The 25,276-nt window shown below is 37.9% G+C and overlaps 4 protein-coding genes across 4 annotated transcripts; 2 read left to right on the forward strand and 2 right to left on the reverse strand.

Annotated features, from left to right (window-relative positions):
- Positions 1–5,293: 5,293 nt before the first annotated feature.
- Positions 5,294–6,145, reverse strand: LOC134747815 (helix-loop-helix protein delilah-like). Its single transcript, XM_063682453.1, has one exon. It carries the CDS (start codon positions 5,892–5,894, stop codon positions 5,433–5,435), a length of 462 nt encoding a protein of 153 aa, XP_063538523.1. The 5' UTR covers positions 5,895–6,145; the 3' UTR covers positions 5,294–5,432.
- A 1,263-nt stretch (positions 6,146–7,408) lies between these two features.
- Positions 7,409–9,158, forward strand: LOC134747915 (uncharacterized). Its single transcript, XM_063682592.1, has one exon. It carries the CDS (start codon positions 7,437–7,439, stop codon positions 9,156–9,158), a length of 1,722 nt encoding a protein of 573 aa, XP_063538662.1. The 5' UTR covers positions 7,409–7,436.
- A 550-nt stretch (positions 9,159–9,708) lies between these two features.
- LOC134747611 (inhibitor of nuclear factor kappa-B kinase subunit beta) lies at positions 9,709–12,684 on the reverse strand. The gene has a single exon (XM_063682206.1). It carries the CDS (start codon positions 12,534–12,536, stop codon positions 10,212–10,214), a length of 2,325 nt encoding a protein of 774 aa, XP_063538276.1. The 5' UTR covers positions 12,537–12,684; the 3' UTR covers positions 9,709–10,211.
- A 677-nt stretch (positions 12,685–13,361) lies between these two features.
- On the forward strand, positions 13,362–21,196 carry LOC134747612 (gastrula zinc finger protein XlCGF57.1-like). The gene is made up of 6 exons (XM_063682207.1): positions 13,362–13,635; positions 13,724–14,519; positions 15,462–15,644; positions 18,415–18,568; positions 19,143–19,289; positions 20,776–21,196. The coding sequence occupies exons 1-6, from the start codon at positions 13,498–13,500 to the stop codon at positions 21,011–21,013; spliced, it is 1,656 nt and encodes a 551-aa protein (XP_063538277.1). The 5' UTR covers positions 13,362–13,497; the 3' UTR covers positions 21,014–21,196.
- Positions 21,197–25,276: the final 4,080 nt, after the last annotated feature.

Consider the following 25,276-nt stretch of genomic DNA (forward strand, 5'->3'; position numbering starts at 1 on the left):
ATAAAGAAGTGGGTAGACATCTAGACATAGAGATATATAATAAATAATCGAGAGAGCTAACTACGCTAAGTTATCAATAATAGTCATAATTTCTTCACCTGCCCACGCGCAGATACGTCCTTAAATGAATCAGCAAATGACGAATCTGAGTCATTTGATGACTATTGTTTCATTTAATAGATACGTTTTATGAACTTTTAATAAGCTTGCAATATTGTTAAAAAGCCTTGCGTTATATCTGTCTATCCGTCCGTCTCTCTGTCTGTCCGTATATCATTGCCATTTAATTTGGAAACTATAAGATACATTTTAACGACTTTCGGAAAGTAGAGGTATATTTTGTGAGCTGCTTCTTAGTTTAGAAGTTGAACTTAAAAAAATTACATCAAAGTTGCTAAGAGCGTTTTGTTCCCTGCCTCTAAATTTTGAACAGAGCCTGCAAAACTTTAAAAAAATTAAAAAGAAAAATTGAAAATAAAGCTTTAAAATACATTCCACAAAATATGTTGAATCAGTATGTGTGGTTGATTATTAATGAGTTTTTTCCAAGTCTTATCTTCTTATTAAAACGAAGCGGCATTTTGCTTGTATGGCTTTTTGTGTTGTATAAATTTACGGAACCCTGCAATATGCGTGTTACTATAATTAGCTTTGCGTATTATATTTTGTTCGTAGTAGTATATACCTAGCACCGCCCACAATCTCTCTGCTTCGCCTTAAGGTTGACTGACTTGACTGCTAGAGAATGCTTTTGGCATTAAGTCCACCTTTTGTACGATAAGTTCTTTTGTGTAATAAAGATTAAATAAATAAATAAAATTCTATATTTCTCCTCCTAATCGACACTACCAAACACACACAACATGAGTGTCTTTGTGGCTATAATTATCCTTCTGAAGCTATCCCCCCCAAGGCTCAAAGCTCTTAATAGCTTTGCCTCTAGCGTTTGACAAAATTAACCCTTAGAAAATAAGACAAAAATACATCAGTTCACGAGTTCAACAAACTTCCTTGTTTTGCTTAAAATTTTTGGAAACTTTTTAACCGACTTCAGACCGTCGAGCATGTTGTGTTCTCGGGCGCGAGTCCATACTTACTTGAAGTCGCGCAAGATGTATTAAATTGGCCACACGATGGGCCATCAAACTGGCCCACTAAGATGGGCCAGCGCGTAGAGAGGGTATTGTATTGGTGTCGGATGGTTTATGGGGCGGCGGGATGGTGATGGGATGGCCGCGTTGTCGGTTTTTCGTCCGCACATCAAAGGTGGCGCGTACGCATCTACACTTGGCCCATTTCATAGTGCGTCTTTCGCATGGCCATATCGCTGGTACAGAAATTAAATACCAAAAATTGTATTCAGGAGATACGGTAGGTGATTAATTATATCTTGGAATCAATTAACTACCATTTTACACTGCTATAAAAGCAAATATAATACATATTATTATTTCTGAATTCAATACTTCCAATAGTAGTCGAGAATTTTGTACATACATCGTAGATTGATGCTTTCGGTAACATGGAAGACAAATGAGAACACTAAAAGTGTGTATGACCCAGGTACATGTAGGCTGATTTTAAATACCTAAGTACATATATGTTGTCAAGCTCCTCTACCCGCAATCAACTGTTTCAACACACTACCCTTTTTTGGCACACAATCGGTCTCGATTTGGCGACGTCTATAGCATAATCAAAGCTCTGCCTGACGGACGGCATTATGCATAAGCATAACTGTCAACGTAAGCAAAATCAAAATAAAATGAGCAAGTTTTGCGGCCGTTTTAGTAATGTGTCATGTCATTTAATCACATAATTCAGAGAACTGTCATGGATGCCGTATTTGGTGGGAAAGCAATGCGCTTAAGCCAAAATGGACATGGGCCGGGATACCACTCGTTGGTTCTTTATTGCATGACACCGAGTTGCATAAGTTTTGCATTTTTATCCTAATGTATATATGTATTTTTGCTTACGTCATGAGTATGCGCCGTTTTATGTTATTTTATTCCTGTTTTGAATTAACGGGTCACGATAATGTAAGAATAATGTGAATCTTATCTTCTTATCCTTGTTTTATCAGACATATGTTATTTGTTTTTTTATGCGGTTAATGTCCTTTATACGACTTTGATGGTCTATAGATAGTATACCTTGCGTAGTAGTCACATTATGCGCGGTGCCGATCTTTTAGAAACCTATTACCTACTTTTTTATCCCAAATTGACAAAACCTGGAGAGGAAATTCCTCTGAAGCCGTACAGTGCACGATATTGGTTGATTCCCGCCCGGTTTTCAAAATTTTTGATTTAAAGAAAAAAAAAATGTATAAAGCTAAAATGAAAAAAATAAAAATTAAAAGCAGGAAGCAATAATATAAAGTGAGGATTAGTCACAAATACTTATTATAAAATTTAAAGTTTTTGTTGTTAATTATAGGTATTCATTGATCGAATGCTAAATAAGCAATCATTTTGGCACTTTTACGTAGTCGTCTCCTTTTTGGTGCGGAATGGCCGAAAATGTATGGCCATTAAACTTACAAACGTGTCGCGGTAAGTAACGAAGTCAATTAAGTCTACAAATACAGTATGGATAAAATACTGTTTGCATGAATTAAAAAAAATATACCTCGCTACGCTATAGTAGTGGACCCTATAATGGGCGTGGAACCGGTAATGGGACATAAAACGACAAATCCTCTAAAATAAGTATCTAAAAGTAGTCTATAAACACTGGTCATATTTTACCATAAAGAAGAGTCATAGAGCTGTTTAACTTTGACTTTTAATGAAATTCGGTTATTTTTTAAGAAATTGTCGCCAACATAAAAGTTGTCGTGTCACTGAAAAAAATTGCCAGTAAGAATTCTTAACAACTCCGCTATAAACTAGAATGTGCTTTGTTAATTGCCCTTACCATGAGATATGGTTTACACCACACTATGTTGTGACTCCAGAGATGTAAAAAAATAGTGGTATTTTGCCCAATCCCATTATAGGAGCTGTAAAACTACATACCTTCTATGATGGGACTATTTACATAATAATGCTTCCCATGCCGTCATTTCATGTTTAAACAATACAGAAGTAAAATGTTGTTGTGAAATTTGTTAGGAAGGTATGCTCGGACTTCACTGATAGAGTAATGCCCATTATAGGGGGCCCATTACTGGATCCACGCCCATTACCGGGGTACCATTACTGGAGCTTTGGTGACCATGGCTAAAGAAAAAAAAAACATATTTTTAATTTGTTAAGTATCTGGAAACTAATTGCGGTATCTTTGATACAACACGCCTGAAACATGAACGGATAGGACCGCATTCATGTTTTAACACGCTAAGCGGTATACTAGCGACCCGTAAATATCAATTTAAAAATTTATAAAAAAATCTAGTGTTTGATAGTGAGAGTAAAAAAATAAACAAATAAAATCAGTACTAGGTTGAATCACATATCTTCCATAATAATATATGCAAAAAAACGCAAATCTATGTATACATATAGTTTAGCCGTTTGGCACACGCATACTAAAGGTCAAAACAAAGTTTTTGACCCGCAGTTCCTTAAAAAATTCCCTTAGGAGAGGAGTGCTGAGTAATTTTTTTTGTATAGGAATTTTTTTTTTACTCTAGGTTCCGTACCCTAAAAATGGCTGAAATGTAATGATGTGGTATATTTTTAGAATCGCCTCAAAAAGCCCGAGACCACACACGAGATTACTGGGAAAAAATTGGGCTCGTACGGCTTCCACTAATACACTTTCTAGTAAGTAGAAAAAGGCGCGAAATTCTATTTTTTATATAAATAAATAAATAATAATAAATAAAAAATTTATTGCTTTAAACCTTGGATATTACATTTCACATTATAAAGTTTTATGGGTAGTCAACACTTCGCGCTAACATTTTTTAAATTTGCCGCCTTTTTTTACTGACAAGGTCGCTGTGCCAGAGCATAGTTTTTTTTTATTTGACAAGTTGAATCGGGTCTTTTCTCAAGTCAGGTTTCTGAGGTAATTTCCTGATTGAATGAAAGCGCGCCTCGACTCGTAAAAGTGGGAAAGGTTTTGAAGAAAATTGTCAAAAGGCGGTCAAATTATTAGGCAAAATGAAACATTAGACAAATAAGAGGATTGTGTTAACCTTTGTCTATAACCCTTAGGGCATCTAGTCCATATATACTTGAGTAGGTATAGTTGTTCAAACCAAATTGGCAGTAAATAAGAACCAAAAAAAACTATACTCATCCTTTTTTTTGGGTGCTAGTACTAGTGTAAGACAAAGATAGTATGATTATCTCGGTCTATATTTGAAATGTTACAGTCCTTTGACAAACTATAGGTATTTGAAAGGTGAGCTATCTAAAACTTTTTATTCAGTTGCGAAGAATTAGAAAAACGATCATTTTAACTTAGACGTAATTCAAGTACCTAATTAAAAGACGAAAAATTACAGATCAACGACTAACAAGCAAAATTAATCATCCGTAACATTACATTCATCTTCGTATCCATTTCCAATGACCAGGGAACAATGAGAGAGATCAGCGCGTGGGCAAATGGGCGTGTGGAAACGCCTTTACTGTCATAAGGTTTTAAGTCACTGAAGGTCCCTTTTGGTTGGGACTTTGTGCGATCCTGCCTACGCTTCCGGAGTTTTACATAATCTTCGATCTTTACACGTCGCTGGAGATTCGCTTATACGGAACGAAAATTGTCTATGGCTTGTTAAATTTTTTGGGTTAAGATAAAGATAAAGGTATCTAGAGCAGATAAATCCAAGGCTACCATGATATAAATCGTATGCGAAATCGATTTTATTTTATTTATATATTTTCAACAAGTTTGAATTGATAAGAAACCGTTTATAATTTTGGTCAGGGCATTAAAAGTAATGTTTTGCCCGAATTTGGTCAATTAATGCATCGTTAAATTTTATTTTCCTTTAAGTGCAAATGATTGAACATTCCTTACTATGCTTGGAAGCCGTTTACGATTTGTTTAACGCTGTAATTGATTTCAATGTTTTTAATTACTAGCATTTTATGACAGCACTTGACTTATAGTTAGTAAATAAGAACAAAAAAAACTATAGTCATCCTTTTCTTTTGCGTGCTAGTACTAGTGTAAGACATAGATAGTATGTTTCTCCCTATCTATGTTTGAAATGAGACGAGTCAAGTCCTTTGACAAACTATAAGTGATTGCATAGGGGTTAAAAGTAAATAAATTGATGCTAAAATATGTAAAGAGTACAAGAATAGTGTGCAAAATAAAACTGAAAACATAACGATAACAATTAAAATTTATTACAATTAGAAAATAAATAAATCTCAAAAGAAGAATCTCGTATAAAAATATATTAATTAATATGGCAATAAAACTTATACCTAATCAGAAAGCAGTCCATCACAAAACACATCACGTCACGCGAACGTTCTCTCCATGTACGTATCATAGTCAAACTCCGCAAGAAACGACTCGAAGGGAGATAGAGAATCTTCCGCGCACTCCGACCGGCTTTCCATCTCTGTTGAAAACTCCGATAAATCCGAGCAAAGCGGGGAAGCCCAAGGGTCCGGAGGGGTCGGCTCTTCACTGGAATCCCTAAGAGCGGCTGAGAGAGCTGTTATATACTTCATAGCCAGTCGTAAAGTTGTGATCTTGGTTAACTTCTCGCATGGTACTGGTGTTCCGGTGATGGCCGCAGCAGGAACGGCTTGTCTCAAGGTCTCGAAGGCTCGGTTGATCTCCCGCATGCGACTCCTCTCCCTTGCGTTGGCGGTTTTTCTCCTGTATTTGCTGAGGGGTTGCGGCGCCCGGCGCGCGCGCGGCTCGCGAGAGCGCGCGGCGCGCGGCCGCAGCTGGTACTTGTCGTGGTCGGGCATGGAGTGCGACTGCCGCCTGCGACTGGAGCCGCAAGCGCCGCCCGCGCCCGAATTCCGCTCGAAAAATACGCTCACTCCGCCTACTCGCCCCGCTTCGTTCAAGTACAATCGCTCAGATAATTGCTTAAACGCTGAATGGGCTCAATTTATCACTATCTTCTAGAATCTCGTCTTGCATTGTGCAATTCATATCCTTGATAAAATTACACTGTTAACGTTTGATAAATGACAAAACTTTAAAATTATTTAAACACAAACCGTACGAGTACCTACGTGTATGTTTTCCGGGTCAATATTACAAACAGAATACATTTAGACATTTGACTACCTACTTAGTCATAACATTCGTAAAATCGCGATGAATATGCTATGCGTCATCTCATCACTCCGTCCTCCGTCATTCATCGATTTAATTAGGGTGACTAAAATTTAAGGCGCTTTAGCACCCGAGCGTACTTAGTCGCAATGAATGAACGACCACAAGTAGGCATTAAGTAAGGCAAATATTGCTGATCAGATTAGCATATTGATCCAGCATTTCCGTTCCTCAGCCTCCGCTGATTGTGTGCCGACCTTGCAACTTCTGTTTCGTGTGGGCTAGTAAATGTTAAGCGTAGGCTTTTAGTGCTGAGATTATGTAATTGACACTTTTAGAAAACAACCTCATGAGTTGTCTAAATTAACAATTCGTGAGTAGATAAAATTAGTTAAAGTTAACCTTATTTTCAAATGCCTTCTTATACTAAAACTACTATTACTACTACTAAAAATAAACTAAAAAACTAACCTAAACTATAACTATAAATGGCTTCTTATAACCTTAATTAAACTTGGAATAAATATTGAGTAAGTATAGCCAGTGAAACAACTTTGTCAGTGAAAAAGGAGCGAAATTCTAATTTTCTATGGGGCGATAACCCTTCGCGCCTACATTTTTTAAATTTGCCGCTCTTTTCTACTGACGAAAATGGCTTGACAGACTATAATCTGTCAATCAACTTTGTCAGTAGAAAAAGCGCGAAATTAAAACTTTCTATGGGACGATAATTCTTCGCGACATTTTTTTTTTAATTTGCCGCTTTTTTCTACTGATGGAAATGGCTTGACAGACTATAGCTGGTTAAGCTAATCCTGTCAGTAGAAAAATGCGGCAAATTTAAAAAATGTAGGCGCGAAAGGGTATCGCCTCATATAAAATTTGAATTTCGCGCCTTTTTCTACTGAGAAGATTTGCTTGACCAACTATATAAGTATTTCTCATTCCAAACATAGACAGAGAGAATCATACTATATTTGTCTTACGCTAGTACTAACATCCAAAAGAAAAGGATGAGTATAGTTTTTTTGGTTTTATTTACGGACAATTTGTTTTGACCAACTATACCTAATAGACCACAAAACACGAGTTTTTTTATTGGCCGATTGCGAGGACGCCTAAAACAAGGAAACGAATTGAAAAAAAAAAATACGTTGATAAAAAATAAAAACGTTAAGGATAACTGATAGAATAATAAAATTATTTTTTACGCGAATATCACAGCAATGGAAGCAGGTTGTCAGCTGTTGCTATATTTGGACAAAAGGCGCTTATTGCTATATATGAAGGAAGCATGTGAAAACTTTTTGCAAAAGTTGAATGACAAGGCTGCCCGTTTCCCGCCATTTCGGTACCTGCTTGAGATCGACGTTATGGATGTTATTGATTTAGTTCCTGACGTCGGAAAGCTTCTTTTGAAAGAACCGTTGAAAATACAGCACAAATTCAATGAAATTCTATTTGCTTGTCTGCAAAACGTCAATAATTACACTCATGGTATAGAATTTCCTCAAGTTGCGGTTACTTTGAGGTTGAAAAGTGTACCTACTGTTTTATTACGCACTAATCCGCGTAATTTCTCAGGGTTAGTGCATTTCCGAGGGCTTCTTCTAGCTATTTCGAAACCTGCAAGTTATGCCTACCATACAGTGTGGTCATGCCCCGAAGAGTGTGAAGGGAGCGAGGTAATTTTACAATACATACCGAAAGTACCGCCAAAATGCTACGTTTGCAAAAGTGTTCTCTTCGAAAACAGCGGTTTGAAGCGATGCGGCGAAAAGGTGACTGCTACCTTCCTGTTAAAAGGACAAATGCTCACAAAACATTTTTGGATTGTAGACGATTTGATTCCGATACTAAAACTAGGATTAATTTACAATATTTATGGAGTAATACTGATAAAGGTTACATCAATCTGGTCAATAGAGGAAGTTTTGCCTTGGACAGCTCCGGTGACTAGTCCGATACCGTCAGACATCGCGAAATTGTACAGGACTTGTAATGGGATACCGTGGTCGTTCATATACTGCCTCGCCTCAAGTATAGGGCAGAATGTCTGTCCTTTGAACACATTCATGGAGCTAAAGATCAGCCTTCTGCTAAGCCTGGCCAGTGTGAAAGCCAACGCGTTCAACTCTTCTAAGATTATTCACGTTCTCGTTGCAAATTTCGATACCAGATACGTTGGAGAAATCATGACGCATGCTGCAAGACTTGCTGATCAATCAGTCTTCTTAGGAACATCTAACACAACTGTCTCAACCGCTCTGATAGCAAGCTCTGGAGGAGTCTGTGTAATGCCTTTACCGCTACACTCATACAATCAAAAGCAGACTTCTGCTATTTTAACTGCAATCGAGAGCGGAGAAATTTCAACTGAAACCTGCAAAACGGATTTACGAAGCGCAATATGGGCGCAGGGAATGGATTTTAAGAAGATAATACTCTTCAATGTAGCAAACGTCTTCGGGACGGTTTGCCGAGGCGATTCAGGACAATACGCTGATGAAGTTTTAGACATGATGCTGCAAATAGCTGTAGAGCAAGAAGAAGTTAGTGAGGAGGAAATCAAAGCCAATAAAGACTTAACGTCATATTTGGATATGGTAGCTGGTGTGAAAGTGAGTCTGGATGACCACACTGAGAGGCTTTTAAGGAACTACATGCTAGCGGCTCGTAGAGAGATGCCTAAAGGAGTTTCCGTTGGGAATATGGGGGCTTTAGTTCTGACATGTCTGACATCGGCCAGGTTATGTGGAAGAGCTGTGGCCAATATTAACGATGCAGTATTTGCTATCTGGCTTCACGTCAGTGGCAGCCCCGAGCCAAGGATCGCACCAGACGAGTATTTACGACCTCCTTCGGATGTGAAGAGATTGACAAAAATAATAGACGGGTTTAAGAATTGGTTGGAACAGTTTACATGTAGCATGATGGAATTTTTGTAACATTTTCCTTGTCTGTCAAGGGCGTCAAGACTATAATTAAATTGTTTTTATTCTTTAGATTATTTCTTTAGGTACGAATGTATATTCCATTGTATCTTTTGTTTCCTGTTAGCGGTTGTATAAATTATTATAATTTAAATAAAATAGATATTTAAGTAATAAATGTTGTATATTAAGTTCTAGAGCAGCATCCACCAAAGTTTAACAATAATAAAATACAAATAAGTTCAAAATACAAAAACATTTATTAGTTGGCACACTTACAGTTATCCATTGCACGAAAACATTATTAAGATTAAGCGCGTGTATATAATTTTAATTAATTTTGAGCAGCTTCTACTGCTGACAGTACGTTTAGATATTTTTCATGCTAAAGGGGCCCACTGACTATCAGTCCGCCGGACGATATCGGCCTGTCAGTTGTTCGGAACTGTCAAATTTTTGTTCTAACCGACAAGCCGATACTGTCCGGCGGACTAATAGTCAATGGGCCCCTTTAGAATGAAAAATATCTAAACGTACTGTCAGCAGTAGAAGCTGCTCAAAATTAATTAAATATCACGCGCTTTTGTTATCTTTTTAAAGTTGTGTTTATATGATTTTGAATTATTCGCCAGCTTAATTACTTTAGCTGCCGACTGTAGGTATCCTAAACCCCTACAGGGTGCTCAAAATCTCCAAACACGCGCTATATTTTTAGCACTTTGACAATAGTCTGTTATGGATATTTTGAGCGTTTTGTTCGATTAAATATTACCAACAAGGAAATAAGAGACTCTTTCATTAATTTAGAGCACTAGAAAAGCACCTGTTGTTAAGTAATAGGTACCTATAGATATTTTTAATAATTTCAAGTAACAAAATCAACTACAGTAAGTACAGTACTCTGGGTAACTAACTAGGTATTTAATTAACACACATTACATAACAAATTAGCATACATTATTGCACAAAATACAAATATTCTTTACAAAGTTGAAATGAAATTAACTTTTTAAAGATTCAGTGTTATATTAAATTTGTCTTCCTCAGTCCTCTGCTAACTCTACATTTTTATTCCGCTAAGAAACTGTAATCAAAACTGGACTTTTCCATCAATTCTTTATGCATGTTTAACTGCTCAGTCAAATATAAATGATTTTTCCTTAGTTTCAGACTTTCTTCAATTAGTGATTTGAGTTTTTCATCATCTTGTATATTTGGTACTTGGATACAATGGTTCGATACTGGCTCCCCAATTTTGAAGTCTCTCTTCTGGAACGATACCACACTATAGGGCAAGTTAGCCATATCATCCGCATCACTGCTCAGAAGACTTATAGTGTTCCACATACAATCGGTCAACTCATCTATTGCTGTTGTCAAGTCTAGATTTAATTTGTCTGTGGTATCAGCAGCATTAGAAATAATATCTGCAATCTTTGCAAGCTCTGTGTTCAGATCTATGAGCTTTAACACAAATGGTTGATGACGCATCTCATGTAATATTTTACATCTAAGTTTCAAGCATTCATAGGAAAGCTTTATGATATCAGTGCATTGCTTCTCTTTACATCTTTGGTCGGTGAAGAATTCACTCTTTTTGAAGTTGAGATATGTTTTCAAAGTGTCCATGAGTATTGTTTGGAAGTTGTTTTTGGAAACAAAGTTGTTGATATCAGTAGATATTACTTCGTTGCTGCGCCTTGTTGCAGATTGTAGTCTAATGGAGAGCTGATTCCATGCTAGCTGCAATTTGGTTATTTTCTCAGACCGATCATCAACATCTCTAAATATCTTGTCGAAGCCACCTAGGTAATTGACACCGGTACCGGTTTCTCTGAGCCGCTCAATATGCTTTTTCCCAGTCTCTGTCATTTTTGTAACAACTTCCAACTTATCTGCTAGCTTTCCTATACATTTGTCAACTTTATTATGGTTCAATAGCAATAGTTTGCTTCCATGTTTAAAGGATTCTGCCCGTACAAACAGTCCGTTTATTAAAGATTCATACATCTCCACTTGAGACATTACAAAATACACACTATTCCGGTACAAATTCTGGCTGTTCTTAAAATTATACATTGCCTTCTGATTTTCCTTAAGAGACCTTTGTACAGTTTTAGGCACTACTGGTTCAATGACATCTTTTAGCATGATAGTTTTATCATACAGGTAAATCATGTTATTACATGAATCATTCCAATAATTAACAACTAATTCATCATCCCCAAGGTCAAGAAAACTTTTAGTGGAGATCAAGATTTGATCTTCTTTAGAAACTTTAGTATCATCTTCTAGGTATCTTTTTAATGTTGATATGTTGGTTTTGTCATCAATTTCATAGGCATGTTGTGAGAGAGTAGAAACTGAAAACACCTTTACTATCTTTTTAGATAGAATCTCTTGTAACAGATCAAATATTACAATTTTACTAGCTGCCGCTGCTTGTTCAGCAGGGATATTAAATGTTACTTTTGACGGAGTATCTCTTCCTCTCAATCTTGGCTCCCACTCTAAAGCAACTCTCAACCACTTTTCTAGCAGTGCTTTAAGGGGTTTCGACATAAAATTTTCAGCAAATAATTCATTTGAATATTCAATGTCTCCGTGGTATGTTTCATAGACACTTATGTTGTCATGTACCTTCTTTTTTACATGTGGTATCCATTGTACAGGTGCCAAGTACGGTAGAAAAGGTCTTATACCACAAATCACTTCAAACGCAATTAAGCCCATAGACCAGAAATCAACAGAGTTGCTGTAAGTTTTGCTGGAGAATAATTCCGGAGCTAGGTATTGTAAGGTGCCTACAAAACTAGCACACACTGAGTTTGAGTCTATTTCTTTAGCATATCCAAGATCAATTAGTTTGTAGACTACTTTCTTTTGTGCTTGAGAGCCTATGTTTTGCTTCCCTGGACTGTCAATGATTTGCATAACAATGTTCTCAGGTTTCAAGTCTCGATGCGTGATCTTATTACCGTGAAGAAACTGCATAGCATTCCTGATGTCGCTGAGTATTTGTCTTACCTGTACCTCCTTCAGGCCAGAACAGAACTCCGCTTTATTAAGGAGCTGGCGTAAGTCACCGCCACTGCAATACTCCATGCACAGGATGGGTAGTCGCGAAGGATTCATTCGTTCCAAGCCGCTGACAAATTCTGGCGGTAATTCTTTCGTACTCACAATATTCGCGTTGCCCGATTTCTGCAACATTTCCACCTCCTTGGTCCATCGCTCCCTGTGCTTCTCGGTAAGTTCGTCGCTCCACTTGCAAGTTTTTATGGCCAGCTTTTCGTCAGTTCTGTTGTGTCTCCAAAGGACAACGACACCAAAACTTCCGGAACCTAAAACCCGGTCCTTTGTCCAATCACCAATAAAAACTAGATCGTTCATTTTCACTTACACGAGATATAGGGTACACGTAAACTAGAACACAAGTAGCATGCTGTTTCCTATAAAAATAGGTCTTCCTTCGCCGCTTTTACAGTGCAAAAATAACTCTGGTATCATCAAAAACTGATAAACTACGAATACAATTTAGGCAAGATACTTTATAGAAGATTAACAAGGCTCAGTGATTATAAAAATGTATCTAGGCTAAGATGCAAAAAAGAATCAATTAATTAAGTATATTACCTAAGTTTCCATTTCCAAGCTCTGACAAATTAGTAATAAGGCATTACAAATGCAATTTATACTATAAACAAAAGAATAAAATTTTCCTATGACTAACTTTGCGCAATTGGAAATCTTGCTCTATAAAACACCCTAATGACATTGATGTCACACAAAAATAAACTTCTCAAAACAAACTTATTTTTCACTTCTTTCAAATATGTCAGCCAGCTGAATGCTCACGCTTGGGACGTAATTCAGGCAAATTTAGACCTTATTTTCACCAGATTCTAAGAAAACGACTGCTTTTACACCGCATACTTGATTTTGCTTAAATTGTGCGTTTCTGTCTACGCAGTTTCTTTTGACTTATACAAAAAAATGAGCTTATGAAAAATATTATTTTGAATAAGAAAAGAATTTAATATAAAATCTGAGATTTGTTTTGATTAACATTTAAAATTCCATTAATTTTGGGGATATATATCTAGGTATATCATCAAACGTGTAACTAAAAAGCTGAATAATTTAGGATCGCTATTCGCATTATTAAAATACCATAAAAGAAAAAAGGAAATTTTCTCTCTATCCAACATTGTTTGATGACGAGAAAAGAAAACATTTAATGTTTCGTTTTGCTTCTTTTTAGTGGACTAATTTAATTAAAATGTAAATGTATTCTGTACGTGGCATTTCGATGTGATATTTCGAGTGACTAGTCCGTCGTATTTACCTAAAAATGCTCAACGTAGAGAAAACTTGTCGAACGTGCATGAAAAGCTGTGAAATATTAATAGACCTCTATGAGCCTTTGAAGTCGGAAAATGAGAAATGTCCTACGCTATCCGAGATTTTGGAAGTCTGTACGGCTACGCAGGTAATATTAGCTTCGTCAGTAATGTTTAACATTCAAAATGTGTGATCATTATGTAAGACACTAATTAAAAAGTCATCATGATTTTCAGGTATCTAAAGAGGATGGGTTTCCTCAAAAATTGTGCGAGGAATGTGTCAAAGCACTTCAGTTTACCTATACCTTTCGAATGCAAGTGCTTAACACCTATGAAGAGTTCAGGAAAATAATTGAAGCACAAGCAAATGTAAAAAATGAAGAAATTGATGTAGAACTCAAGGCCGAAAGCCAATTCGATTATGATTTCTGTTACGATGATTTCCTACTCGACGACTTTACCAAACACGAGACTGAAGACAAAAATTACGAGTGTAGCATATGCAACAAGCAGTATACTAATGAAAAAAGGTTTATTAACCATTTAAAAACACACGGAGAACCCGATTTGCCTTGTCCTGTTTGTACTAAAACTTTTCACAAGCAGTCTGCGCTGAATCGCCACTTAGCGAAACACTATAAGTGTAACATATGCCTTAATTACTATGAAACCGAAAAGATACTATTAGAACATATGGCCGAGCATGTAGACGTTGAGATTAAGACTGAACAAGAAGATCTGTACAAATGTTCCGAATGTGATGTAGCGTATACTAAACAGAGATCATTAGCTATGCATATGAAAAAGCATAAAGGCAAGGGGAAAAAGGAGAAAAGTTTCTACTGTGATGTTTGCGGAAAGCAGTTTGGATTGAAGACATTGCTTCGGAGACACATGAAGTTACATAGTGAAGAGCGACCATATCAATGCTTGAAGTGTAACAAGAGTTACTCAAGGCATGACCAGTATACTGAGCATATGAATAGACATGATGGAATTAAACCTAATGTGTGTCCACATTGTAGTAAAGGTATTTTTAATTTAATTTTTAATATTTTTGGTCCGTAAAAGTATCTTTCTATTATTACCATGGTTCCTTCACCCGATGAGGGGTTCTTGTCCGCAAACTAAATTTTTGTTATAAGATTATAATATCAAATTACTTAATAATATATGTGAAAAATTGACTTATTTAAATTGACATACTAAAAATACATAAAATTATATTTATAAATGCTTTACTGTAACGAAACTGACTTATTTAATGTAATTAACTTGGACTCGAAATAAAAGGCTTTTTTATTTTTATTATTTATATTACCATGGTTGCCTTAATGTTTTAATTTTCAATGTTATTTGTTTAAACTTTGTGCTTGTTTCATGTTGATATTATTTTAATTATGTAGGTACTTTAATACAAATGCAGGTAATTTATTGGTAAATGGTAAAAGCACACTTTTACCATTTACCAAGCTTTAGCAAAACCAAGTTTACCATTTTTATCAAAAAGATTGCAGTTATTTGTAACTTGATAAATGGCAAAAAAGTACTAAAAATCTATTGTATATTCTGGATCTTACTGTATATAGCTGGGAAAAATAAATAAATGAATAAGTAAATAATTGCTGTGTGTGTTACGTTTAGTTGCATAATTCAAGAAAGGTGAAAAATCCAATATAAAAGCCTAAAAATGTAGTATAGGGTGCAGCCCATGACAGGTCTACAGTATTTTGGCAGCCTACGGACGTACAGACAGCGGAAAGCGACTTTGTTTTATACTATGTAGTGATATAGGCCTGGCCTTATTGTCGAAATCAATATATATATAAATGCAATTTTTTGTCAGTTCATGAGAATGACATGTTCACCTAGAGTGTCCAAAGCCTCTATAAAAACTAGATAAAAAAAAAAAAACACGAAAATAATTTTAAAATCTATGCCCATGTCTTTGAAAATCTCTCTTCTGTTACAGCATTCAGCCAACTCTGCAGCCTTAAAGACCACATTCGCACACACACCGGTGAGACTCCATATCTCTGCTCCGAGTGCGGCAAGGGCTTCAATAACAGCTCTAACTTACGGCAACACATGATACGGCACACCGGGCAGAAGCCTTTCGCCTGTAACTTGTGCCCAAAGAGATTTTCAACTAAAGGTGAGTTGGTTAGTAATTTGTTATACTTGCAATTCAGTGTGGCTACCACCAGTTTGGCTCTTGACATAAACGCTATTGAGAACGTAACAACTTTCTATGCATATTGTTCGTACTCGCATAGTAGTGCGAGCGAGGTGTATAGAAAATAAATTACGTAGAGGTTAGCGTATATGTCAGTTTTGACACTGTCAGTGACTCATGGTACGGGTACAGATGTGCAAGGTGCAGAAAATTTCCAAAAAGTTGGGTAGTTCTCGAAAATTTTTAGAAAATTTCATAGAAAACAAAGGAAATTTCTCGCTTTTAATATAAGTATCCGGAATTTTTTATTGTGCAAATTTTGCAATTTTTGAAGCTTTCCCATAGCCTTGCAATATGAGTTTCTTTACAATAGAGTTGTGCATGCTCGTTCACTGAAAAGATTGCTCCCAACTAGTACAATCTCACAACTGTACTAGTTCGGTCTTTTAGTACAGTAGTACACAGAGAGTCGACGTTTAGTTTTAGTTTGGTCGGATGAGTCGGATCACTCGGATCGCTTTGCTGTCATTGTCACTCCTGGGTCCTCGCTCCCATTCTGTTTCGTTCGCGTGTAGTGTACTAAAACGTACTAATAGCAGAATCATTAGGGAATAGTTCGGTCTAGTACAGTGGAGGGAATCGTGTCTTTTTGATTTTAGTACATGTACTACACAAGCCTACTTTACAAGAATGTGGCAAGGCTGGAGGCAACCGTTCCTATGTAACTTGTGCCTTGTGCTAATGAATGGACGCCGGACGGTCGAGTAAGACTTGCAGCAAATGCCATTCTAGTAGTCGTAGAAAGCTCGATGCCATCGATGCTGCACGCCTCCCTGATGTCACCGCTGGACGATCACCACACAGGGCGTGCACTAACGCCTCGCCTAGGGGTTCATCCATTAATTACGTCACACGAATTTCGAGGTTTTTTGACCCCTCCCCCTCCTTGTCACACTTGGTCACACTTGGCAAACCCTCCCCCCCCCTGGTGTGATGTCACATTTTTCAATGTAATGTATTATTAATATTTTATCAAAATATTTTTGACCAAAGAAATATTAGTAATTTTACAACCGAAACAAATGGGGCATTTTCTATGAAAAAGGACCTTATTGTCGATGGCGCTTACGCCGCACAGCGTCGCGCGGCATTGTATTTATTTCGGAGCATCGTTTATAATGGCGTAAGCGCCATCGACAATAAGGTCCCTTTTTATAGAAAATACCACAAATGTTTGGCGGTCCGTGCGTTCACGCACGCTCCGACTTGCGGTCTGTGGGCCTCGGATGAAAGCCCTAAAAACCCTGAAAGGCTCTCTAAAGTCGAACTCTACTTTAATTCTGGATGTCAGCGTAAATTGTACCAGCATAATTAGTAATTAGGTATGTATGATGACGCAACTAGGTATAATTTTAGCCCATTTCTAACCTCCGACATAATAAATAATAGTACTAGGTACAGAAGGTATGCTCTAAAAAAACACATGTATTACGACAGATATGACCGCTAGGTGGCGCAAGCGCGAGCAGGCGTCTGTTCCGTAGCGGTGCGCGGCAACTACTATGGCTAGACACCAAAGTTGGTGTGGGCCGCATGTACTTGTAGCGACGTGACGAAATCGCGGAGTGAGCGACGCCTGCCTCCGACGGAAAAATAGGGTGTCTATAGTTTAATGTGTATCTGTGTGTGTTTGTGGCAACTTGGCTCCACAATTAAGTGCAACTTTTTTAAATTTATTCGATAGTATTGAGCTGCCCAGATTGTTCTTAGATATATTTCCACTCCCTAGATGGCGCTGTGTTAATGTGCTTAGGGATTAGGCTTGTGCCTGCTCGTTCACTACAGAGAGTGCTCCGCTCTCAGTCAATCGGTCAAAAAAACTAGTTCGGTCTTTTGGTTCCTTTAGTTCAGTTCGGTTACTGAGAGAGAGGGAATCGGTTTTACATAAGATTTTTTTCCAATCTTTGGTAACTGAATATAATTCAAGTTGTACTATATGTTATCTCGATATTAAATATAATACATAAACAAACTGATGTGTTTTGCTATGTAACTTAGATATAAATAGTTGTAAATATGAAATACTGTATTTTACATGTAAAACTATGTTTTATAAAGGAATAAATGAATGAATGAAAAACAAAAAAAACAGTATAAGTATAGAGAAATATTTGATTTTCCCTCATACTTTTCGGGCTTTGGCGTGTCACGTCGTTCTTTCATCTCGTTCGCACTAGTGCCAGCGATATTGTGAACCATTTCGTTCCTTCCGTTTTCTGTTCCACTCAGTCAAGCACTCTCCAATCCCACTGAACTGGGCCTAAAGACCGATTAAGAGCGTGCAAAAAGCTTTACTTCCTTTCGGTCCTTCACGGGTTTTCATTTTTAGGGTTCCGTACCCGAAGGGTAAAAACGGGACCCTATTACTAAGACTCCGCTGTCCGTCTGTCCGTCCGTCTGTCTGTCTGTCACCAGGCTGTATCTCATGAACCGTGATAGCTAGACAGTTGAAATTTTCACAGATGATGTATTTCTCTTGCCGCTATAACAACAAATACTAAAAACAGAATAATATAAATATTTAAATGGGGCTCCCATACAACAAACGTGATTTTTTCGCTGTTTTTTTCCGTAACGGTACGGAACCCTTCGTGCGCGAGTCCGACTCGCACTTGGCCGGTTTTAACAGTTCTTAGTTCATGACCGACTCAAGTCTTAGGGATTTTAAATTTTACTTGTACATTTCTAGGTCAAATGACGTGTCACATTGGCACGCACACCGGGGTCCATCCATACAAATGCGACGAGTGCGGCGCCGCCTTTACCAAACCTAACTCGTTGAAGAAACACAAGCTGATACATCTGGGCATCAAACCATTCGCCTGCGATACCTGCAGCATGCGGTACGTGTACCTGAAGATTATAGGATAATGTTTTGCTTTAAATTTGCCTACTGTATCCAGGTTATCTTTGAGATTAGACATCTCAAATGTACAGAGCGATTTAATGTTATCTATCTTAGAAAAAAAAACTTAATGCTTATGTCTTAATAAACTGAGTTGGTATTGAGAAACTGAAATAAAACAAAAATGTTTATATGTCAGATAATTCCTGCATAATGGGGTTGGCAACTGTCAAAGGTTGCCGTAGATGGCGCCATCATAGCTTGCCCCTTTTTCTATGAGATTTGGCTTAAAGGGCATCCAGGGCATAAAATGCCATTAAAAAAACAAAAATTTGACAATTCTAGGGATTGACAGGGGCAAGCTATGCTGGCGCCATCTGCTAAATACTTCGACCGGCCAACCCCATTAGCTATTTATTATTACAATGTTTTTATTTAATCCCAGACACTAAAATTACAGTACAATTGACCCCAATTTGTCCGACGGATCTGTCATTTTAATACTAATTTGGTACAAAAGCAGGATGATTGAAATATTGAAAATATATACCTAAATTTTGTTTGCTTTTCAGATTCTCGTGTAAAGACCACCTCAAACGCCACTACCGCATTCACACCGGCGAGAAACCTTACAAGTGCAAGTACTGCGACCGAGCCTTCACGCAGAGCAACGACTTGGCCAAACACACTCGCATGCATGTTGGACAGAACATTTACCAGTAAGTAATATGTTGGACTTAGAATACTGCCTTGAGGTACTCCATAGTAAGTAGAAACAAATTCGGACTAAGGACACTGCCTCGAGGTACTTTATTCCTCTTAGCTTTAGACCTACTAAGTGCAAGTAATTCGCCTTGGCAAAACACGCATGTACGTCGGAGAGTAAGTAACAATGGTGGTCGAAGAACACTGCCTTGGGGTACTCCATAGTAAGTACAAACTATCGGACCATGAACAGTGCCTTGAGGTACTCCACATCAATCTAGCTTTAGACCTGACAAGTGCAAGTACTGTTGACCTTCATGTAGAGCAACGACTTGGCCAAACACGCATTCACGTCGAACAGAACATTAACCAGTTAGTAACAATTTTGGACCTAGAAGACTGCCTTGGGGTACTCCATATTAACTCTAGCTTTAGACCTTACAAGTGCAAGTATTACGACCAAGCCTTCACTCAGAGCAACGACTTGGCCAAACATTCACGTTGGACAGAATATTAACCAGTTAGTAACACATGAAATAAAACTATGAAAACGGATTATATCGCGTATATTAAATTTATAATACATCCCGACGTTTCGAACCCTTTACAGCGTTCGTGGTCAACGGGAGACAATTTAACAGTCGGGTGACAGTTAGTAACAATTTTCGACCTAGAAGACTGCCTTGAGGTCCATAGTAAGAAGAAACGTTATCGGGCAAGAACACTGCCTTGAGATGCTCCACATCAACTCTAGCTTTAGACCTTAAAAGTGCAAGCATTATGAACCTTACAAGTGCAAGTATTACGACCAAGCCTTCACTCAGAGCAACGATTTGGCCGAGCACACACGCGTGCACGTTGGACAACTATTTACCAGTGTTTAGGAATAATGTTGGGCCAAGAACACACACCCTTGAGGTACTCTACAAAAGCAGCTAGAAATTATCTGGCATTCAGGAGGATAAGGTGCTCGTTATAAATCTAATTTTGTCCCTTCCTGTGCGACTTTTAAGTAACTAAGGACATCTCTAATACCAGCGTGTTTTATGCAGTGTTGACAAGAATTGAATTAGAGGTTACAATGTAAAACTATGTCGAATGCTTTTGTACGGTCCACAATAAATACAATACATTTTACCTTTTATATCACTTAGGCTAGGATTACGACTTTAATCTATAGTAATATTATAAATACGACAGTTTGTCTGTCTGTTACCTCTTCACGCTTAACCGCTGAACCGATTATTTGAAATTTCGTATAGAGATAGTTTGCGTCCCGGGGAAAGACATAGGGTAGTTTTTGTCCCATAAGTAATCCTTTTGGGGCATTAAAAAGGGGGGTGGAAATTTTGTATGGGGAATGGGGATAAAAAATAAGCTACCCAAATTACTAACTCCACGCAGACGAAGTCGTGGGCAAAAGCTAGTTCGGTATAATTATGAAATATGACTATAAACTACGTTGAGGACAAGAAACTAAATTATATTTTTATCCCACAGATGCACCCAGTGCGATATGCGCTTCCGTCTCCTCAGCGAGTTGAAACAGCACTACCCCTCACACTACATCTCCAACGGGGAGCCCCTCCCCCTCCCCCTCCCCCTACCCAAGGAGTCCATGGACGTGCTCAAACCGTGCGAAGAAAACAAGGAAGGCACTATCACTATCACAGTCAGTAGCAATGGGATGGACAAGGACGGGTTGCATGGGAACATTACTATTGGCATTACGCCGTAAAATTAGGTTCAAATTGTTTGGAAGTCTCCAATTTTCCATCAGAGAGAAGTAAACTAATAAAGACTGTTAATTACCTTACAATACAGCGTTAACTCAATATAAAGATTTCATTTTCATTTTTTTTCATTTTTAAAGAAAAATTTGGCACCATATGTTTTGTGATCGTATTTTCAAACTTCAACTTTTGACTACCAGACTTTGTAATATACAGGGTGGAAAAAATTAATTGGCCCTGGAGGGAAAGTGCCTTAAAACCTTAAGTAAGCTCATTTTACTTAAAGGAAACATTCTTTTATTTTTAAATAGAAACATAACTGCATTTAAATATATATTTTTTACATTAACTGTATCAACTAGTAGAATAAAAAAGAGGTTGTTTCTTTTATTATTTTGCAGTCGGTTCGATTCCCGGGCGAGACAAGCAAATTATAAAAAATCTATGAATGCAGTTTTGTTTTATGTTTAAGGTTTCAAGGTACTTTACCTTCAGTGCCTATAATTTTTTTCCACGCTATAAGTAAGGACAAAGAATAATTTCGTACATCGACCCGCCTTTTTCTTATCTCTATCGCACGCGCATAATTATATTGCTGTCCCACTCGCCCAGTGGCATTGACCGCCCTGCATCATGGGCGGGATAACAATATGAGTAGGGTCAAGGCAGGAACAGTGTCTCAACGCAAACAGAGGCTCAGTAGCCCAAATATCGCTATACACTTTTTGTATTAGCAGGGAAGCTAATAGCCTCTCTCATGTTGCAATTACGTTGAGTGAGCCACTGTACCGGGCAATTTTTTCCAAGTCACTGTTCCCTCAATGACCCTTTTTTTTACGGGGAAACCCATTTGGGGGTGGTATGTGGGACTCGCTCCTCCCGTTACTTCCTCTGCTAGCCAAAGGAAGGGGAGAAGAATACCCACTAACATCCCCTGCGGCGTTTCCGTCAATCCCTGTAACGTTAATTTTTCTTTAGTTTAATATTCTTGCCAACCGATAAGTACCGATGTCGATATTGTCGATACTATCGACTTTTCCAATCGCGGCCGCGAACCGGCTTCTTGTTTACGCGATAGCCGGCGCCATGTTATAACGGGCCGCCGCAGCCGCCATTGGAGATCTGACTGCAGCGCTGTACGCACGTCGCTCGTGCATGAGAGCGCTAACGGCCGCGCCTTGTCTCGCGATGCCGAAAGTAATACTACTTGTATAGGGAACATGTGCTCTTCCACTGCTGTGCCACTAAGTTTCCGATATAATCAAGTGTGTCTGTTTTCCCCCGCTTTGGGTAAGTTTGAACACTTAAATACCTCTCTTAGGTTTAAGTTTTCTCTGTTCCGTAGCTTGCTACTTTATCATACAGCCTTATGCTTTACGCTACGCCAAAATGGCGAACTATGATTTTGAATGTTAATGTACCACTGTACCATAGATGTAAAATATATTCTTAGCCTAAGTATGTGATTTTAATCTGTAATTATCATGCGTAAGACTATAACTAAATATTAATGTTCTAGCTTCCATAATATTGCACTTTGCCAATTGCAACCTTACGCTTATGTTCCTAAGCCTTTTTATCTCCGTTCTGAATCTCCATGTATCGACCGCCACAGACAAACTGAACCTAGATTAAATAACCACCAGAATGTCTTATGCTGTCAAGACATGAGCCGTAATATAAGGCGGGACGCTCCATGGAACTAATTTTACTGCGGAGTCTTAACACAGTGGAATACAATTCCAGGGTCTACCCTACGGCTAACTGGTTGTTCAACCTCCGCGCCTGTGCTCCTCTCGCTGTCCAGCGCTAAACGCCGGGCTGCCACTACGCCAGGAACGCCAGACCAGGACAGTAATATCCGGCTACACACCGATCCAAGTGCCGTCACCAAAAAGGCTAACGACCCACGCGATTAAGCCCCAATAAAACACTATTTTTTTGTAGCCTAGGCCTTGTCACTCATCTGCCCTAGATACCTAACGCTACGCTTGGGGGGGGGGGGGACTGCAATGGGGTCGCGAGCACGGAGCATGTCACCACGGCACCCCCCTTATTACGCGGATTAATGTCTGAAATTATTCGTGCTTAGCGTCCTTACGTGGAGGGGTACAGCGCCCTCTACACTAACTAATTCAGGGTACCTGTTATTCAATTAGTAGCATCAGCTTCTACAATCGGTAGGTCCGCTTGTACAGTTTCTTTATTAATTTACAGTACATATGGTGCTACTTTACCGCGCTAGTGCGATAATTAGCACATTACGCAACTATGTCGAAAGTTTAAAGGACCATATGTACTGTAAAACGTTGTACGATACATGTGCGAATAGGTAATTCGCAACTCGTGTTGATTTAAAACACGACCGAAGGAAGTGTTTTAATTTATCGCCACTTGTTGCATATTCCCTTTTTTTCGCACTTGTATCGTAATGTACTATTACAGTACCTACATATGGTGCTACTTTACCGCACTAGTGCGATAATTAGAACATTGCCTACTGAACTATTTCGAAAATTCAAATTGCCCTATGTACTGTAAAACGTTGTACGATACATGTGCGTATTTCCTATTTTTCGCACTTGTATCATAAATACTTCTCTGTTTTCTATATTATACTCATTTCATATTTTAAAATTAACATTCCTACCATTATAGCTATGCCATAATAACCAAACCGCAGCCAAATAACACTAGACCCTACTAATAGTGTTGTGTTCCTGCCGGTGAGTAAGGTTGCCAGAGCTCGAGGGAGAGGAGTGTTAGGGTCGGCAACGCGCATGTAACTCCTCTGGAGTTGCAGGCGTATATAGGCTACGGAGACTGCTTAACATCAGGCGGGCCGTATGCTTGTTTGCCACCGACGTAGTATAAAAAAAAATTTTCGTTGCATATCAACTACAGCTATGCACCTACGTTTGACTTTTTTCGAATTTTTAATTATTATAAGAGTTAGGAGCATTTAAAAATTTGTATGAAATCCGTTTTTCGCTCCAAATTTTTACAATAATTAAAAAATCTAAAAAAAAATCAAACGTAGGGGCATGGTTAATATACATCAAATTATGTAAACATATTTTCCAAAATGTCAATATACAGGGAGGAAAATGGGGACGTTTGTATGGAGAAACGGCCGTCCCATTTCCTCTTAAGTTAAATACTGCCTTCATATACAGGGCAGTAATAAATATGCCTTATAAAAAATCTCACTAGACTAAGACATTGGCTTTACTTAGTTAAGTCGGTTTTAAACGGTTTTTATATATTTGTGACGTTTTCAACCAAAAGGTACCACATTGTCGCTTGTCGATAAGGTTGATTTTGAATTGAAGCTATATGGAAATAGCGCTTTATGGACAACCGACAATAAGTACCCTTTTGAATATATTAATAACGGGTCACTCACGTGTTTTAAGTCGAAAACGCTCGCTCCTGATGACGCTCCTCGGTACGGAGTGAAACATGTCGAGCGTTTTCGACTTAAAACACGTGAGTGACCCGTTATTAATATATTTAATATGTCTGTGTCTCACGGAAGTTTTGTTGTTAAAAGTACCCTTTTGGTTGAAAATGGCACCTTTTATTAGGTAACAGTACAAAATCTTTATGAATTTATCTACAATTCTACACGATTTGGTGTACTCAAATAGATTAAGATTATTTCAACCGTCCTAAATAGGTATATGTAAAATTTGTCGCTTTTTAGGGTTCCTTACCCAAAGGGTAAAAACGGAACCCTATTACTAAGACTGTCCGTCTGTCTGTCATCAGGCTGTATCTCTTGAACCGTGATAGACAGTTGAAATTTTCACAGATGATGTATTTCTGTTGCCGCTATAACAAATACTAGAAACAGAATAAAATAAATATCTAAGTGGGGCTCCCATACAACAAACGTGATTTTTTTGCAGTTTTTTGCGTCATGGTACGGAACCCTTCGTGCGCGAGTCCGACTCGCACTTGGCCGGTTTTTTTCGAGTTTCCCTCTATAGATATGTCAAAGTTAAAATAACTGTATATATTAATGTGGTTATCTTGTCAAGCATGCAAATATAATACTTATATGAGTATCATACAAGAAATGCCTTAAAGTATTTAATTTTGGTAAATTGCTCATATTCAGTATAATATATTTTGAATTTAAACGCTATAAGCGATATTTGTGTAATTTTCAAGCAAAAGGTCGCCATAAGGACGCTCTGGCTGGTTTTTCGTATTAGACGCAATTTTTGTCCTTATAATAAGCGAAAATGTGGTACCTTTTGATT

This window comes from Cydia strobilella, chromosome 15 (assembly GCF_947568885.1).
Source record: "Cydia strobilella chromosome 15, ilCydStro3.1, whole genome shotgun sequence".
NCBI classification, from domain to species: Eukaryota; Metazoa; Arthropoda; class Insecta; order Lepidoptera; family Tortricidae; genus Cydia; species Cydia strobilella.